Raw genomic sequence first — 18785 nt, forward strand, 5'->3', positions numbered from 1 at the left:
GATGTCTCGACTTCTCTTGTTTTACTGCAAACGTGAGCAAGACGCCAAGTCTTTATGTCAGGCTCTCAGGAAGTTCAATTTGCATAAGCTTTATATTGAAAGGCTACAACAGAAAGTTTCCCGCCTCAGGTTGCTGTTTGGAGTTATGTTGTGATTTATAGGTTTGAAAAAATATTCTATATGCAGCACATTCTTATCTATATTTTTTCATTGTGAAACTTTTTAAACTGTTCAGATAAGTCAGTGTAGAACAATACAATCAAAACACACAAATAAACAGAATATGTGATACCTATAGTGTCAATATATTTGTTCACATTTATCAGTTTCTCTCTCCTGTGTCACAGTGTCTCTCGAGCACAAGAACTCACGGCAGAATCTTCTGAATGTGTGCAGGTCAGTCCGTGGGATCCTCCAGGCCTTTTAACCACTGGTTCAGACTCAGTCAGTGTTTGACCATAACACACAATAATACTGGAGGTTCTGTTCAGGTCTCCTGATACTTTGAGCTGCAGAGGATTATCTTTAAATACACCTGCTTACGTTTCCCTTTTTTTTACAAATTTCATAAAATTTTTAATAATGTTCAAAGGCAATCTGTCAAAATATATAATTTACTGAAGCTATCATGGCCAATATTTTAAATTCTTCAAATGAAATCTCTGTTTGTTCGATTGAATTTAGAACAACGCTGCACAGGATCGTGTCTGAATGAAGCAGTTTGATTGATGTGTTGACTGAAGATGTTGAATTGCAGTTTATTTCTGTGAGTGATAAAGACAAAAGGCAAACTGTGACTTCATTCTGTTGATGAGTTTTTGTACAGTGTTTATGCCTCCTGTGTCACTGTGGCTCTCGAGCACAGTAATAAACAGCAGAATCCTCCGTGGTCAAACTGTTCATCTGCAGATACACCTGCTGTCTGCTGTTGTCTCTGGAGATGGTAAACCGACCTTTCACTGACTGAGAGTAGTAGATGTAGCTACTGCTATCACTGATGGTAGAAATCCACTCCAGTCCTTTTCCAGCTGCCTGTCTGATCCAAGCATTCCAGTAATGGCCACCAAACCCTGCATATGTGCAGGTCAGTTTGTGGGACTCTCCAGGCCTTTTAACCGCTGGTTCAGACTCAGTCAGCGTTTGGCCGTCAGTACCTGCACACATACAACTCATTAGATACTGGGAAGCAGCCATTCTGTCTTATTTATCAAAGTTTGATAAGATATGTTGTCCTTACCAGCCCAGTTAACTGAGAGGAAGAGAAAACCAATCACAACCTCAGGTCTGATCATTGTAAAAGCCACTTGTCAGACTCCAGTCTACAGTGTGTATGTCAGTGAATGAGTACATGTCTGAAACTTTGTAACATATATGTAAAGATGGAAGAGATCAGACTTTGCATTAACTCCTCCTCCTCATAGAGGAACACACCCCATCTCATCCACATTTCCTCAAACTTGATCTGTTCATCATTATTTTATGTAATTCATTGAAATGTAAATGTATTTATTCCTGTCGGCAGCATTGTGTCACCCAGTCATACTTCATATGTGATGTTGAAGAGTGACATTTTGATTTATTACAGTTAAAGCACATGTTGATGGAAACCATTAAAATCAGGATTTTATAACCACAACAGCTGCTGCTTTAATGCTGTTTATACTTTAGTTTGTAGTCGTGTTGTACAGCAAAAGGTGAAATAGAAACATGGATGATGAATTGATGAAGACACATTCAGTTTTAAACACTTGTAGAAATGTAGTAATGATGCTTTGACTTATACCTTAAACGCTGTGTGTCTATGCTGTTGTTTCTTATGTTGTCATGATTTTCTTTTTAATTCTTATAAGGATGGCAGAAATTTTAAGTTTTCACATTAAATGTTTGGAAGCCTTTAGCTGAACTAATGCTGTGAACCATCTTGTAAGTCATTATTTTTTTTATTGATGTATGAGTGCTGAGTCTCACTTTGAAAGGAATAAAGCATCATTTCTACAGCATCTCAGTGATCAATATTGCAAAATTGTGTGACATTTATGAGTACATTTGATACACCTCTTCTTTCATTGAGCTCATCTCAAATAATTTATGGTGTGAGAGCTCCTCCTCTGGTGGTTTCATGCAACGAGTGTTCAACCTCAGAGAGGTTTTTGTTCAGGTCTGCTGATGTTTTGTGTTACTGTGGGTCTCTCGCACAGTAATACACAGCAGAGTCTTCAGGCTGCATATTCTGTCCATTTAGAGTCACTGTGTTGCTGGAAGTATCGAGGTCAATACTGAACTTGCTTTTCAGTGAATCTTTGTAGTATGAAGCTCCAGTATATTTGCTCCCAATCCACTCCAGTCCTTTCCCTGCAGGCTGTCTGATCCAAGCTGTGTAGTAGGTGCCCAGAGAATAAGAGACCTGACAGGTGATGGTCAGACGTTGGCCTGGCTGCACAGTCACAGAGGCTGGCTGTGTCAGCTGTTCACACTTCACACCTGTGGAGGAAACATGTTGAATAAAGAATCAGTACAACAACAGTGAACAGTCAGTGTGGTGTGATCATACTGTCAGTGTCTCTGCCTCAGTGAGACTCACAGCATCCAGCAGCCAGCAGCAGCAGCAGAGCTACAGAGAACATGTTGGCGTTGAAGGTGATCTGATGGGCGCTTCTCTTGTTTTACACCAAATGAAAGTGATGTATCCGGTCTTTATATCAGAATCTCTGGGAGTTGAATTTGCATAGATCACAGCATAATTTCTTTAGTCACAAATAGCATTCGTGGGATTCATATTAGAACATTTGAAAGGTGATTCTTAGTTATGCATTAAAATTTATTGTAAAACATTTTACATAATTCAGATAAGTCAGATAAGAATAGAAACACTTCCATAAACAGAATAATTAAATGTCATAGTCTTAAATGCATATTAGTATAAGCAGAGCTTCACAGAGTATGTTCTCAGTAAAGACTTGGAGCTTCTTTCTATTTTTTGACTGTGTCTTTTGAGCACAATAATTAAAGTCATTAAACTGTTCATCTGCAGATCCTGCTGTCAGCTGTTGTCTCTGGAAATGGTAAACTGATGTTTCGCTGATTGGTAACCCGTGCTCCTGCTGTCCCAGCTCACAGTAGTGTGCCACTCCAATCCTTTTCCTGCTGCCTGTCTGATCCATACTGTGTAAAGGAGCACAGCGGGAGGACGTGGAACTGTGTAGTCCATCTTTTTTCAAGACTATGGTCTGATCTAAGCATGAGCAGAGACACTACCAAACACTAAATGTGTGCAGATTAATTTGTGGGATTCTCCAGGCCTTTTATCCAAAGGTTCAGACTCAGTCACTCTTTAACTCATAAGACACTGAAATTCAGCCATTCATTTACCCAAATATTTCACAGATTTGTTTACCTTACCTGCCCAGCTACCTGGGAGAAGGAAAAACACAACCATAGCATCAGGTGTGATCACTGTAAAAGTCACTTGTCACTGTTCAGTCTGCAGTGTGTATGTCAGTGAGTTACTCCCTGACTTAAACTCTTTAACACACAGATAAAGATGGCAGATATCAGGCTTTCAACAAGTCCAGACTCTTACAGAAAAACCACATCTCATCTAAATGTATTCATATTTTTGTTTTATTTATTTATTTTTGTTGTTCTTGACCTAATTGTGTAATTTCTGAATATTCCACCTTTATCCAGCGTAGATGTATCAATTTGCTCCTCTCAGCTTCATTTGGTCACATAGTCTTACATTCATGGTGAAATCTGGCCTGAAAATTTGTTTCAGTTCAAGCAGATGTTGTGCTTCTGTTTGTGTGTGTGTAACACAGTCCTGTAATGTCATCAAAATTCACATCTGCTACCGCCACCTTCAGGTTTTCATGAAAATACTTTCTGTGGAGTTTTTGTACAGCCTCCATGCTTATATTGACCACTGTGTCTCTGGCACAGTAATACACAGCAGAGTCCTCTGGTTGGAGGTTGGAGAGTCTCATATAGACCATACTGTTACTACTGTCTTTAGTGATTTCAAGACGTCCTCTCAAACTGCTGACATAAGTGTTGCTGCTGGCATCATTATAGCCGCTTCCTATCCATTCCAGTGCTTTTCCCACGGGTTGTCTGATCCAGTGCATAGCATAGCTTTTAAAAGTGAAGCCGGATCCCTTCAGGAGAGACTGAGGGTCTCCCCAGGCTTTTTCACCACTGGACTGGAAGGAATTGATTCCATACTCTGACCTGTACAACCTAAAAAAATGAAAGAGGAGAGGGAGCGCAGAAAAAAATGAGACTGTAATCTTTGAATTCTTTGAGATTCAAAGAGGTTGATGTTTTGTGAAAAGATATAAAACTCACACTGCAGAGAGAGAGCAAGCAGCAGGAGAGTGAGTGTGTTCATCATCTCGATGCTGGAAATGTGACCTGTGATGCTCCACATAAAGTACTACACAGCAGAACAGAAGTACACTGCACAGAGTGGAGATTTGCATCAGCTTTGCATGTGGGGTGGGGCGTGGTCGATCAAACACAGACTTAGATTCTGAACCTCAACACTCTTTATTTTTTTTATTTTGTCAATTTTATTTTATTGCTCCATTTTATTAAACCACCATGTGCGGGGGGAAAAAATAAATAATTACAGTTAAAAAAAAAATGTACATCTGATCTTTTATTGACACATTCCAGCACAGTAAACGTTGTAAAAGATTTGTATGACAGACAATTCTAATTCTGAAGGTAAAATGATCTTTTATGTGATCCTCCATTTATTCAGCAGTTTTTTTTAAGGCAATGTGTTTGAGGCCCCGTGTTTGCTCTCTGAGTGTGATTTGTTGTTCATGTTAAGATTCATTTTTGTTTTATTAATTTACTTTTAGTTTTTTTAGGCATTTTAGATGAGGATAATTATTTCCATGGTTACTTATAGACTTTTCTCATTGAGCTTGACTCAAATTATTAGTGTGCTGAGGGCTCCTCCTCTGGTGGCTTCATGCAACAAGTGTTCAGGCACTGAGAGGTTTTTGTTCAGGTCTGCTGATGCTTTGTGTTACTGTGGTTGTCTCGCACAGTAATACACAGCAGTGTCTTCAGGCTGCATATTCTGTCCATTTAGAGTCACTGTGTTGCTGGAAGAGGCAGCGTTGATACTGAACTTGTTCTTTAGTGAATCTTTGTAGTCTGAGGTACCTCCAACCTTTGCATCTCCAATCCACTCAAGTCCTTTTCCTACAGGCTGTCTGATCCAGTGGGTCCAGTAGCTGCTCACAGAATAAGAGACCTGACAGGTGATGGTCAGACGTTGGCCTGGCTGTACAGTCACAGAGGCTGGCTGTGTCAGCTGTTCACACTTCACACCTGCAAAGGAAAATACTGAATATTACATTTCTGGAAACAGTGAACAGTCAGTGTGGTGTGATCATACTGTCAGTGTCTCTGCCTCAGTGAGACTCACAGCATCCAGCAGCCAGCAGCAGCAGCAGAGCTACAGAGAACATGTTGGAGTTGAAGGTGATCTGATGGGAGCGTCTCTTCTTCTGCTGTAACTGACAGCACAACATCAAGTAGTTATGTTAGACCGCCAGGAAGTTGACTTTGCATAGGGAGAGCCACAAGAAAAATGGTCATCCTGTCATTAATAATACAAATGATGTTGAAAGCATTTATTTTGGCACTTATTAAAAAGACATCATTTAAAACAAATCTGTTTGAGTTTGCATTTTTTACTTATTTCATACAATTTCAAATACAATTTAGTATCTGACAAAATACATAATTTATTTGAGATGTAGTCTTAATCTGTATTTACATAAAAAGAATTTGGTTCATATGTGTCAGATTTTTGGCAGAAAATCGCTGCACAGGATCTTGCCTCAAAAAACTGTTTTATGTGTTGACTGTCTATCTGTCTATCTGCAGACAGACAGCCCACCACTGTAATTTCATCATTCTTCTTTGCTTTCAAGATTTATGCGAAAAAAATGCATTGTTCTTACCAGTCTATTTAACTAAAAAGCGAGAGAAGCAACCACAAACTCAGGTTTGATCTTTGTAGAAGCCATTTGTGTCTGTGTCCATTTTGCAATGTGTTTGTCAGTGATTTTCTGTGTTTTTAAGTCCCTCACACATATATAAGGTAGAAGCAATCGCTTTGTTAGGTTCCAAAGAGATACTTATCTCATCCAGATTCCTGTAAACTTTCACTTTTTTAACAATAGTTTTTGAATAACATAGAATACATCTCTGCTTTTTAAGCAAAAAATGAGTTTTCAGTTAATCCAACATCATTGTTATTCCTGTTGTTTTAAACCTTTGTAAATCCAAGGGTAAATTATAGCAAATTTCATCAATTTCTGCACTAACCATTTTGAAACACGGCAGACTGCCACTTTAGCTGCTAACTTATTCAGAGGTGTCCTGTTTTTAGTCTTATTACCATACAGAAGGTAGAGAAAGGATGTTTTTTTCACAAATTCAGATCTGGGAAGTTACTCTAAAACTAAAAAGGAAAAGACAAAGACGAGGACAAGATTTAATGGGTTTTTTTTTACTTATGTTGGGACAGACTGAGGACTGGGAGTAACAAGACATAGTTTAAGAAATTGTTCTTTAATTATTATTTCCCCAAATTTCAGGATTTTATTCATTTGTGTTTTTTGACACATAAACCACCATGTGTGGAAAAAAAAGGAATAAGAAAAGGAAAAAATGTACATCTGATCTTTTATTGACACAGACATTCCAGCACAGTAAACGTTGTAAAAGATTTGTATGACAGACAATTCTAATTCTGAAGGTAAAATGATCTTTTATGTGATCCTCCATTTATTTAGCAGTTTTTTTTAAGGCAATGTGTTTTAGGCACCATGTTTGCTCTCTGAGTGTGATTTGTTGTTCATGTTAAGATAAAAAACAAAAATCAAGCTCCCTTTTCAGAGATGCATGTTTTTTATTGGTTCAAGGGAGTTTTGGAGGCGAGACATATTGTTTTGTTATAACGCCTGTTCATGAAGACTTTTGAAAACGTGATGTCAGCATTAACCGATGCTGACAACAAAAAAGAAGTTGTAAAAATAATAATAATACATACAAGGTTTTATCTATTTCTTTCATCAGCATATGCTCACATAGTCAAAGTTGATATAGGTTGTAGAAGCAAGAAAACATTCATTGTTTTTCAAAGCACATGTTGATGGAAGCCCTGAAAAACAGGAATTGAAAAACCACAACGTCAGCTGGCATTTTAACTGTGTGCTTTGTGTGCTTTACATGTGTGTTTGTCTGTGTGTGCTTGTATGTGTGTATATGTGTAAGTTTGTACCATCCAAATTCAGGTCATCTACTGCCACCTTCAGGTCTTCATGAAAATGTATTTGGTGGAGTTTTTGTAAAGCCTCCGTTCTTACATCAAGCACTGTGTGTGTTTGGCACAGTAATACACGGCAGAGTCCTCTGGTTTTAAGGTGGACAGGCTCAGATACACCATACTGTTACTGTTGTCTCTGGTGATTTCTATACGTCCTTGCACACTGCTGGCATAAATAGTTTTACTTGCATCGCTCCAAATCACCCCGATCCATTCCAGTGCTTTTCCTGCTGGTTGTCTGATCCAGTGCATTCCAAAGCTACTGAATGTGAATCCAGTTCCTCTGCAGGAAAGACTGAGGGCTTCCTGAGGCTTTTTCACCACTGAGGTGGAGGGAATGGACTCCAGAGCCTGGCCATTCAAACCTAGAAAGGAATCAGAAGTAAAAATGGATTGATAGATATGAAATGACAGCCACAAAATGAACAATTGTAGCAAAGCTTAAAGAAACTTACAGGGCAGACAGAGTGCTGTCAGCAGGACGCACAGTTTGATCTCCATGTTGAAACTGAAGGTGTGGACAAAGTGTTTGGCTCTAATGAAGGAGACAACCAGTAAGCAGGAGGACAGAAATAATGACATCTGCATTTGCATTTAATATTACACAGGACAGGCAAATGTGTCATGTGCAAATGTCATTCAAATCAACATTTAGTCTAGAATTATGTGCTGCTTTTTCTTTCTGTGCTTTTACTTAAAAAAGGGAACTGTAACTTTGAAAATTATTAAAACATTTTAATTTTCAAACAATTTCACTTATTTACATATCATTCCTTCTTATGAATCTTTTAACTTCATTATCACATTCTTCAATGGCATCCTCGTCACGTATTAAATGTTTTTACAAGAGTTGAACAAGCACATCCACAGTTACTGTCACCTGGACAGAATTGTACAGTTGTTTTCTCAAAAAGAACCTGCTGAAAGCTTATCACAGCAAAATGAAGCCCAACAAAACACAACAGAAGGGCACATTGACATGAATGTTACAGTCTTTCATATATGTAACATCCAGACTTTAGGATAATAATCTTAAACATTGTAAATGTGTCAAAGCGTGCTGCATGTAGAGTTGTCCGGGTGTCTCTATTGCACACTACAGAGCGTGGTCTGCCTCTGATTGATAGTCTGATTACTCCTGGGATAACGCTTACAATTTTGACAGTAACAGCAGATAACTTTGGTCTTGTCGAAAGATCCATCTGGCACGGTTTCGTAGATGAACTTTCTATTCAAAAGACCCTTTTCTTTATGGAGCTAAATTTGTCTCAATAATATTTGTATATTCGCAGAAGGGGATCCACAAATATGTCTTGATTTGCATGTGTGTTTTGATATCTACAAATAAAAAAATCATATTTGTAACTCGTATATTGATTTTTACAAATATAGATGTGCATTTGTAAATAAAATGCCATTTGTAAAACCAAAAAAATCATTTGTGAAATGTTATTCTGCATTTGTGAATCACCAGCACACACATTTTTCGCTTTCCACAGTTACGTGTTTTTGAGACGTTCTTCGCACGAAAGTCGCACAAATCCACACGTAAATATTTCTTGACTTGCATTCGTGTTTTGATATCCACAAATAAAAAAAAACATATTTGTAACTTGTAAATTGGTTTTCACAATTGTAGATGTGTATTTGTAAATGAAATGGCATTTGTAAAACTGAAAATTACCTTTGTGATATCTAATTTTGCATTTGTGCATTAACAGCACACGTAGGTTTCGTTTTCGCATTTGTGAATCAGCACGATCAGCGCACGTATTTTTGAGACAATCTTTGCGGCAGAGGGAGCCACCCAGATTCACAAATAGCCTACCTCTACTTTCTAATCCAGTAGATGGCAGTGTTGTTCTATAAAGCTCATAACGGCTATGCTTCACTTGACTTTCATCGATTCATTCAAATTCAACCATGGCCGAACAACGTGGGCATGATGAGCAGCTACCGCCAACTTCAGTAAGTACAATTCCCTCGCCCCAAATTATGATAGTTATGATAGTAAAATGTAAATGTAAATGTAATAGTTCAGAGACTCTCTATTTTTCATATGTTTTATTTTTTCTGACAGTATTCAGAGTGAGAGCAATATGGTAACACGCAATAGATTTATTGCTAGATCTAGTAGAACTAGCAAAGTAGTACTGGATAGGCTAGAATTCACATAACCCACAAAGAGCTTTAATGACATTACACATATTCATCCTTTGCTGTGGATAGCATTGAAATTAAACCTAAAGCATGTGTGCACACAGCTAAGGTTATCGTGCTCGCTAATTGTTAGCGTTAATCCGCTAGCAATTTGCTAGTCTATCTAGCTACCAACCTAACCACCCTGAGTCATGGTACATCTTCTACAGCTAGTTTGGTAAATCACAGATATGTGGAAAAAAATATGGTTGTGCAGGCCATACTCATGAACGATTAGCATTCAGTTAAACTGTAGCATTAGTTGTGTTAGTGAAGTTGACCTATGTAGCCTAGTTCATGCTTCCTAGATAAAGGTGAAATAAACTTTATTGGGCTCTACTCAGTAAAATGTTGGTGGGTCAGACATTGAATAGAAATTTAACTGAATACTGTGCATGTAGACTTCACAGTTCGATATGGTTAAATTAAAAAAATATGTATCTTCGATTCGTGTTCCTGCGCCTGAGATCGGTCATAATGGTGGCGTTCTATTGACCACATGGCGAATCACCGACCTTCCGCTCTCCGAGTGCTTTACTAGTTTCTAGAACCATGTTTTAGGCCGTGTGTCCACCTGAGCTTTTATTAGCCGGCGAAAAGCTGAAAGCGCCCAGCGCCGGCGTATTTTCAGTGCCGGTGTCGTGCCAAAAAGTGATTGTCTGCCAGAATCTGATTTGCCGCCGCGGGAGCGCGCACAGCAGCCCGTTAAACGGTAGCGCAAAACCGTCTGCTTTTCTCTGGATTAAGCGATCTTACTATGCAGATACACACAACTGCATTATAATGTACACCTAATTATAGCTTTGAAAGTTTGACGTTTAACACGTAAAGACAATTACGTGATAAACATGTATCTGTGCTCGGTATATCTGATGACTTTGTAGAGCCCTGTCCTTGGAAATTAGACTGTAATGAATATGATTTAGGCTATTGGTGGATTTTCAATAAAGATATGATAACTTTTGCAACGATCCTCGTAACTGCATTGTTTTTTATCTGATCTGGGCCCTTCATAGTATTTGCTTCCCATGTTTGGATGCGTTTTGCAGTTATCAATCAGTTTTCACCTGGCAAAAACTGATTGAAGGCCAAATACAGTTAATGAAAGGTGATTTCTGCCTAAATAGGACTTGATCTAATTCAAACGCTTCATGATATAAACACTAGTGTTTTTTATTTAGGCAGAAATCACCTTTCATTAACTGTATTTGGTCTTCAATCAGTTTTTGGCAGGTGAAAACTGACTGCCCGCGGCGGCAAATCAGATTCTGGCAGACAATCACTTTTTGGCACGACACCTGCTTCTTTTTCAGCGCCGACTTTTTTTTTTTGCTATGACACGTTTCGGTTGCTATGATACGGATTTGTCTGTTAGCCCTACATATTGCTCTGAATTAGCGGATATTATAGGCCTACTCCTAGCTTTGTACACAAACGTTTCCAATGTTTCTATGTATGCTAAGGCTTATGTTTAGGTATTTAGTTGTCATTTGATTTTAGCCCAACGACACATACTGTAGCAGGTTATTGTGTTGGGGGCTGCAAAGTGAACAAACCAGTTCTGGGTTGGCTAGGGTACTTATGTGTGATTGCAAGGCGTACATTCCTGGTTAGATTTAAGCCATTGACATTGTGAATGCAAGGCGTACATTCCTGGTTAGATTTAAGCCATTATCAATGTGTCTAAAGTGTAGACTGTAACTTGAAATAAATGCTTTTTACTGTTTAGTTTATTTAACTTTATTTATTTTACAGGTCCTGCATTCACGGAGACTCTGTGAGCCTCCACTTACCCAGTCCAGTGGTATCACTTCAGTTGTGTGGGGCTTGTGGACAGACCCTCCGCTGACACGCCATGGTTTTGCTCTTCTTGTGCTGAATAGTGTTTCTTTGTTCTTTTGCACTAGTAACAGTATTATTTTATTATTGCTTGTTGTCAATGTTTACATGCTGGACATTTTTATACTTTTTATACTGAATGCACACATGTTCTTTTGCACTGTTAACTTTTCCTAGAGGTATATTGCATTCTGCACCTTGCGCCCTTATTCTTTTTTCCTGTTCTGTTAATAAACATTGTTAAGCCATATCAAGTTGTTTCAAGCATTTATTTCAAACAAATTAAAAAGTAATGAACAATGAAGAATGACCTCAAACAACACTTTTGCACATGTTCGTTAAGGCACAGCAAACAGTGACAATCTTATCTAAAGTCATTAGGTTTTCACCCTCACATTTGAGCAGCATGTGCACAGGTACAGTTGAATGTAAAAATCTGAATTTGTCCAGTCAGCGTGGTTCTCCAACATCTCATATGATGGCTTACCTACAACAGAATAAATAGTTTATGAAAAAAATCTATGCAATCAATGGCAAACCCATCACAGAACACATGCAAAATAAAGATACAGACTGAGAGGGTAACGCTGCTCATGGTATGACAAAAGGGCTGAAGGGGTACACATTAACACATTAGCCACATTAGGGGGTAGTTAACATTAATTTTCGAAGAGGCAACAGTTTGCAAATTGAGCATTTTTCGAAGAGGCAACAGTTCGCTAGTTAGCTAGCTAGGCAGCAACGTCAGGTGCACTTCAGGGTTTGCAACAACATAAAGTAACTTCGTAGCTTTAAGAGACAACAACATAAAGAGATTTTTAGATAACGTACCCGAGTGAAAATGCAGAGAACACACTCTCATCGACGGAGGGGTGCAATCGAAAGTAAGGTCCAGCCAGCCAGGCAACCCGGCGTCTCCTCGTCAGGTCAGACGCCTGCTCTCCCTGATGCTGCATCCATTTAGGAAACCGAAAAAAAATGTATTTCGTTGTTCCTATGTTTCCCAAAAGTATTATGTGAGGTACTGGAACAGTTCTTCACACAGCAGTGATTTCCAGGCATGTTCTTGCAATTCCGCACTGTTTAAACTTACTGATTTAAAAACACACGCGTACAATGTAAATAAACGCAGAGCTATAGAGTAATACAGAGTTGCGACACGCTTTGAAGTCGCCGCTAGGGCTGTCACGTGGTTCATGTGAGCCTCCGGAGTTCCAAACATCACAGCGCTGTCAGTCAGTTTGAACGGGTTTTAGCGGGACGGAGCACAAAAACGATAACTTTAACATTTACGACGCAATTTTCGGTAAATATTGACCCATAATGTGCATTGATCACTTCACCGACTATGTATTTTAATCAACGTTTTTCTTTTTTGGAGCACAGACACTAGTGTTGCGCGGGCCGATGATTTTTACGGCCCGCCCCAACCCGACCCATCACGCAGCCAACCCAGCCCGCCCGACCCGAAAGATTACACAATGATTTTTAACCCGACCCCACCCGACCCGCTTAAAAAAAAAAATTAAATGAATAAGTATTTATTTATGTAGGCCTATTAAACACAAATGAACTGTCTGCGGCCGCGCAAGGGGGTGCGTAATGTCATAGGCTGCCAAAAGCTGCGCGCATTCACCCTTAATTTCCCTTGCATCAATACAGTTGCTACTCTAAAGTCTTGACCGCAGCACATCCATCTGACGATTATGGTTGTAATTCCACTTTTCGTTGCCACATCAGACACCCAAGCTCTGTGCATGTCATATGAATTTAGAGAGAGAGAGCTTCACGTGAGTAGGCTGCCTGTTTGCTTGCATTCTGCGGTCTTCAGCATTGGTGCTGTGCGCAGGGGGAGAGAGAGCAAGTACACAAGTGCAGACGCTGTCGATTGGCATTCTGCTGTCTCGGATGTGCGTAGGTGTGATTTTAACGGTGTAATTATGATAACTGTCTGTGATCTGACCCGACCCGACCGCAACCCGTGGATTCTAAGAAAATAATGGCCCGACCCCACCCGGCCCGCGGGCTAGCCCGAGGGTCCCGCCGGGCTCGGGCCGGCCCGCGCATCACTAAAGGCGGTAGCATGGTTGCCGCGTCTGTCACGGCGGTGGTGGACCGTGACGTCAAAATGACGTTTCAGGCATGGCGCTTCCCTTGAAAAGACGGCGCAGCGCGTTGTCGTGCACCAGTCGATTTTTGTAACTTGGCGGCGCCGAGCACAACGAACCAGATGGACCGATGTGAGACCAGGCTCAGTGAGGAGGTGCGTTTGTACAGGCAGCTGTACGAAACTGCAGTGAAACAGCACAGGGAGCACGTAAACTCCCCAAACTGATGCACAGAGATGGGCAGAACTTTGGGGAAAGAGGGAGAGTTCTGTAAGAATGTGTGGAAGAAGCTACGGGACAGATACGTAAAGGCAAAGAAGAGGGCAGAGACTCTGTTGATGCCGGGGGCTTCAAACCTTCACCTCTTTTAACTGAATTAAAAAATTAAAATGATCCGAAAACTGCAGCAGTATCATTAATTACAGTATTCTTGCTCTTGACAGCGGCATTGTTTTCTTCTCCACTTTCGTGGTTGTAGAGTAGAGGTAACCTTCACGTAGCAGCGCCACCTCTGTGACGGAGAAAATTGCAACTACTGGCGCGCAACGACTTGCGCCACTATATAGGGTCCTATGGCGGGCACGAACTCGTGACGTCATCAACACCGCTCGCGCGAGCAGACGCGGCAACCATGCTAGAGCCTTAACAGACACACATTTATCACCATTTTAAATCGTAGAGGGTACCCCTGCATGCTAGCAGGGGGCAGCTACCTTGTCCTCCTTTATACTGAATCATGCCAGTGGTCCAGCTTACCTTCAGATCTACATCCTTCAACAGAGCATGATGTTACTGTCTGTTCCCAGGATTTACTCCTGTTGTCCCAAACACTCTATCTGTAGAAGATGTCATTCAGTCTGTCTGTTCTCTCTGGTGTCAGATGGACAATGAGCCCCCCCCCCCCCCCCCCCCGCGACCTGATGGACGGATTCAGCGGGTATAATGGATGGATGGATTAAAATATGGTAATTTGGTAATGTTTTAAAACCTAACAATCAAAACAACTTTACACAATGTCACCTGACAATAAAAAGTTAACGGACTTTAGTGAAATGATCACGTTAATTACCTCACGTTAGCCTCCGTTACCAAGCTTTAAGCTAGGTCCCTAAATCCATTCCATTTTTAACATCAACATCGACATTTCATGCTAACCAAATGTAAAAATAACGATGTCTAAGAGTATACTTCTGATAGATAATGCTTAAAAATGTAAAAAACGTTTAAAATGATGTTATTTTATTAACTTACCAGTAATTGTTCTTGACGAGCAATTGAGGTTAACGGAGCTGCGTCCGTTGTTTGGAACTGTGGCATCTCCGTGACCCACGTGACTTCCGCATTCCTTTCTTTCTATAGAAGTCTATGGGAGTGTCGCCACTCTCTTTTTACACCACTCTGAACAAACGGAGAGAATGGTGTTCTCGCTAGCAACCAACATGGCGGATAGGGGCGGGGCTCTGTACTATGAGGACAACTCCTCATTCTCAATAGAACAACACTGCCATCTACTGGATTAGAAAGTAGAGGTAGGCTATTTGTGAATCTGGGTGGCTCCCTCTGCCGCAAAGATTGTCTCAAAAATACGTGCACTGATCGTGCTGATCAGGGCCGGGGTGGGCCATTTTCTCAGTCCGGGAATTTAATTCAAATTCAGGCCACTCTGATATGGAGTGCATTCTCCTTCAGACTGCACCTGATCCTCTGAGGCTACAGAAAATGTTCATTAAGAGTTGTCTATGTTGCTGGAAAACATGACACACTTTATTTATCCTTTCATTCACTGATTAATTCATTTATTTATTTAATTGTGGTTGTGTTAAATGATTTGTATGATTTAGTCTACCACCCTACCACCTTATGGTTTTCTTCTCTATGCCAATATTTTACATCACAAATGTCTATCTTGACTAACTACAGTATCTTCCTCTACCTGGCCCTTCAGTAGTCGTGCCCTCCTTGGGATCATCAGTAGCACTGGAAGTGGTCTGCTGATCTGATGCTAGAAAACAATCGATAACAATAAAAAAATATATATTTAATAGTGAGTTGATAACCACAGTGTGCGCGCCTCTATGGAAATGCACGATATGACGGTGAGACGAAATAAGCGTGACAGCACATTTGAAACTGTTTGTCAAAAAATGGAAAACTGGAATGTAAAGCAAGTGTTCGGTTCGTTTACACACAGCAAGCACAGGACGTAAACGTGTCTGCATCTGCATTCGTGTTCAGTCCGAAATGGATAGAAATCAACAAGAAAACAGATTCTTCCTTTCACATCAAAGCGTCGTGTGCTCATTGCAACTTGAAAATAGAACAGTCTATTCCCTGCACGGGCGTGAGCGGGCTCAGCTCACATTATAATAAATGGGAGGGGAAGGCTTGAACATGAAACATGATGCTGATTCCCGCGGATAGAACGCGCGTGCAGACTCTCCAGTAATTAAAAAAAGGCAACTAAACACCCCAACGTGCTCGCGCTGCCCCTGCGCACGCGAACCATGTACAATATTTGCATACAGCTCTTCTAAATAATTATATTTATTTTAATTGCATGTTTGAGATGCATTTAATAACAAATATCAAACAACAAATGTGATCGCCCCTATTTAATATTGCGTTAGTAACCACATGTGCCCGCCTGTGGGAGTGCAGGCTACAGTTGATGAGGAGATAAAGCGTGATAAAGCGTTAAGCAATTGTTCATCAGAACTGGAATGTGAAGAAAGTGTTCGGTTCTTCTTTGAATATAGGAATACACTTCTAAATCATATAAATTGTGAGATTTTACATATTTAACAACAAAAGCTGTCAGATGACAGTTGAGTTGGCATTGCAAACGTTCGCCACGTTATAGCCTATTTGATCAAATTCACAACCAGGCTTATTATCCATATCTCTCAGTAACCTACCAGCTTGTCTTGAGAAGATATCTGTCAATTTGGCACATTTGGCTGCCACCTCCTGTCTTTTTTTGAGCTTAGCCCTCTCTGTTCCACCTGGCCTCTTTCTACCCTCCATCACTGACGCGCTCTGTTTCGCGCCATTGTTATTTAAAAGACGAGCCATGGGCCAAACCATCTGAAACATTTGGGAGGAGAGAATTCCCTTACATGGTAGAACCTATTTAATCTGCTGTGATGCAGCAGGCGGCTGCGTTTTAATGGTGAATTTATGCAGACCACAGTTGAATTGATATTAATGCAAGAATAAGATAAGTGACAAAAATTAGTTACAACTATTTTCCCCATGGGCCAAGCAGCCCAGGTCGATGGTTTGGGCCGGGATAGGTCCCGGATAATACCATTGCCAAACCGGCATTGGTGCTGATTCACAAATGCAAAAACGAAACCTACGTGTGCTGTTAATGCACAAATGCAAAATTAGATATCACAAAGGCAATTTTCAGTTTTACAAATGCCATTTCATTTACAAATACACATCTACAATTGTGAAAACCAATTTACAAGTTACAAATATGTTTTTTTTTATTTGTGGATATCAAAACACGAATGCAAGTCAAGAAATATTTACGTGTGGATTTGTGCGACTTTCATGCGAAGAACGTCTCAAAAACACGTAACTGTGGAAAGCGAAAAATGTGTGTGCTGGTGATTCACAAATGCAGAATAACATTTCACAAATGATTTTTTTGGTTTTACAAATGGCATTTTATTTACAAATGCACATCTATATTTGTAAAAATCAATATATGAGTTACAAATATGATTTTTTTATTTGTAGATATCAAAACACACATGCAAATCAAGACATATTTGTGGATCCCCTTCTGCGTATATACAAATATTATTGAGACAAATTTAGCTCCATATTTCTTTATCAATTTTAGCTTGACATCCACAAGATCAGGCGACATCTCTTTGAGATTCCCAGACCAGGGGTCACATTCACAGAACGTCAATTTATTTCTGCATCAAAAGAATTGAGTGGCATTAAAAGGTATTATCGTTAACTAATTATTAATGCGTTTATTTTGACACCCATATGTGGCAACTGAAGGCAGAAACTTTAAATGCCTGTTAAATGGGCTATAAACACCCTTTTATGAGTGTCATCAAAATATGGTTTTGACACAGGATTCAAATATTTAGATCATACTGTCAGTGTTTGTTTGTCAGTGTTCCTCAGGAAAAAGGATTTCTCAGAAAACTAATATTTGTCCATATCATTTCATCACAGATCTATTTCAACCGAATTACTATTTATTTCATTATGTTTTTCACACTTAGGTCTACAGCTTTCTTTTCTTCTTTCTTTTTTCTTTTTTTCCAAATGTGGCCAGTAAAAGAGGTAAAAAAAAGTATCATAGTCAAACAATTATTTCTATGGAAACAAATGTGATTTTCACAGGGTATTGTGGGTACTTTTCTGTTTACATCACAGGCACATTTTATTCTGTTTATTAATCAGTTAAGACGAAGGTGTACCTGCGCTGAATGGTGATGACAACGTATGATTATTTTCATTCCCAACTAAATACTGGCAATGTGAGATTCTCAATTTCCCTTCATTATTTTTAGTTTTATTAATTTATTTTTAGTTTTTTTCAGGCATTTTACATGAAGAGAATTATTTCCATTATTCCATTATACACTTTTCTCATTGAGCTTGACCCAAATTATTAGTGTGCTGAGGGCTCCTCCTCTGGTGGTTTCATGCAACAAGTGTGCAGGCACTGAGAGGTTTTTGTTCAGGTCTCCTGATGCTTTGTGTTACTGTGGGTATTTCGCACAGTAATACACAGCAGTGTCTTCAGGCTGCATATTCTGTCCATTTAGAGTCACTGTGTTGCTGGAAGAGTCAAAGGTGATACTGAACTTGTTCTTTAGTGATTCTTTGTAGCCTGAGCCACTTCCATCCAGTGCATATCCAATCCACTCCATTGTTTTCCCTGCAGGATGTCTGATCCAGTATGTCCAGTAGCTGCTTACAGAATAAGAGACCTGACAGGTGATGGTCAGACGTTGGCCTGGCTGCACAGTCACAGAGGCTGGCTGTGTCAGCTGTTCACACTTCACACCTGCAAAGGAAAATACTGAATATTACATTTCTGGAAATAGTGAACAGTCAGCATGGTGTGATCATACTGTCAGTGTCTCTGCCTCAGTGAGACTCACAGCATCCAGCAGCCAGCAGCAGCAGCAGAGCTACAGAGAACATGATGGCGCTGAAGGTGATCTGATGGGAGCGTCTCTTGTTTACTGCAAATGAAAGTGATGTATCAGGTCTTTATATCTGACTGTCAGCCAGTTCGATTTGCATAA

The 18785-nt window shown here is 39.8% G+C and overlaps 1 gene segment (V, D, J or C); it reads right to left on the minus strand.

Annotated features, from left to right (window-relative positions):
* Positions 1 to 2176: 2176 nt before the first annotated feature.
* LOC142371950 (Ig heavy chain V region 5A-like) lies at positions 2177 to 2624 on the minus strand. The segment is given in 2 exon segments: positions 2177 to 2481; positions 2582 to 2624. Coding segments are annotated over 2 exon segments (348 nt in total).
* Between the last annotated feature and the right edge of the window lie 16161 nt (positions 2625 to 18785).

The sequence above is a fragment of the Odontesthes bonariensis genome, chromosome 21 (assembly GCF_027942865.1).
Source record: "Odontesthes bonariensis isolate fOdoBon6 chromosome 21, fOdoBon6.hap1, whole genome shotgun sequence".
Classification (NCBI taxonomy): Eukaryota; Metazoa; Chordata; class Actinopteri; order Atheriniformes; family Atherinopsidae; genus Odontesthes; species Odontesthes bonariensis.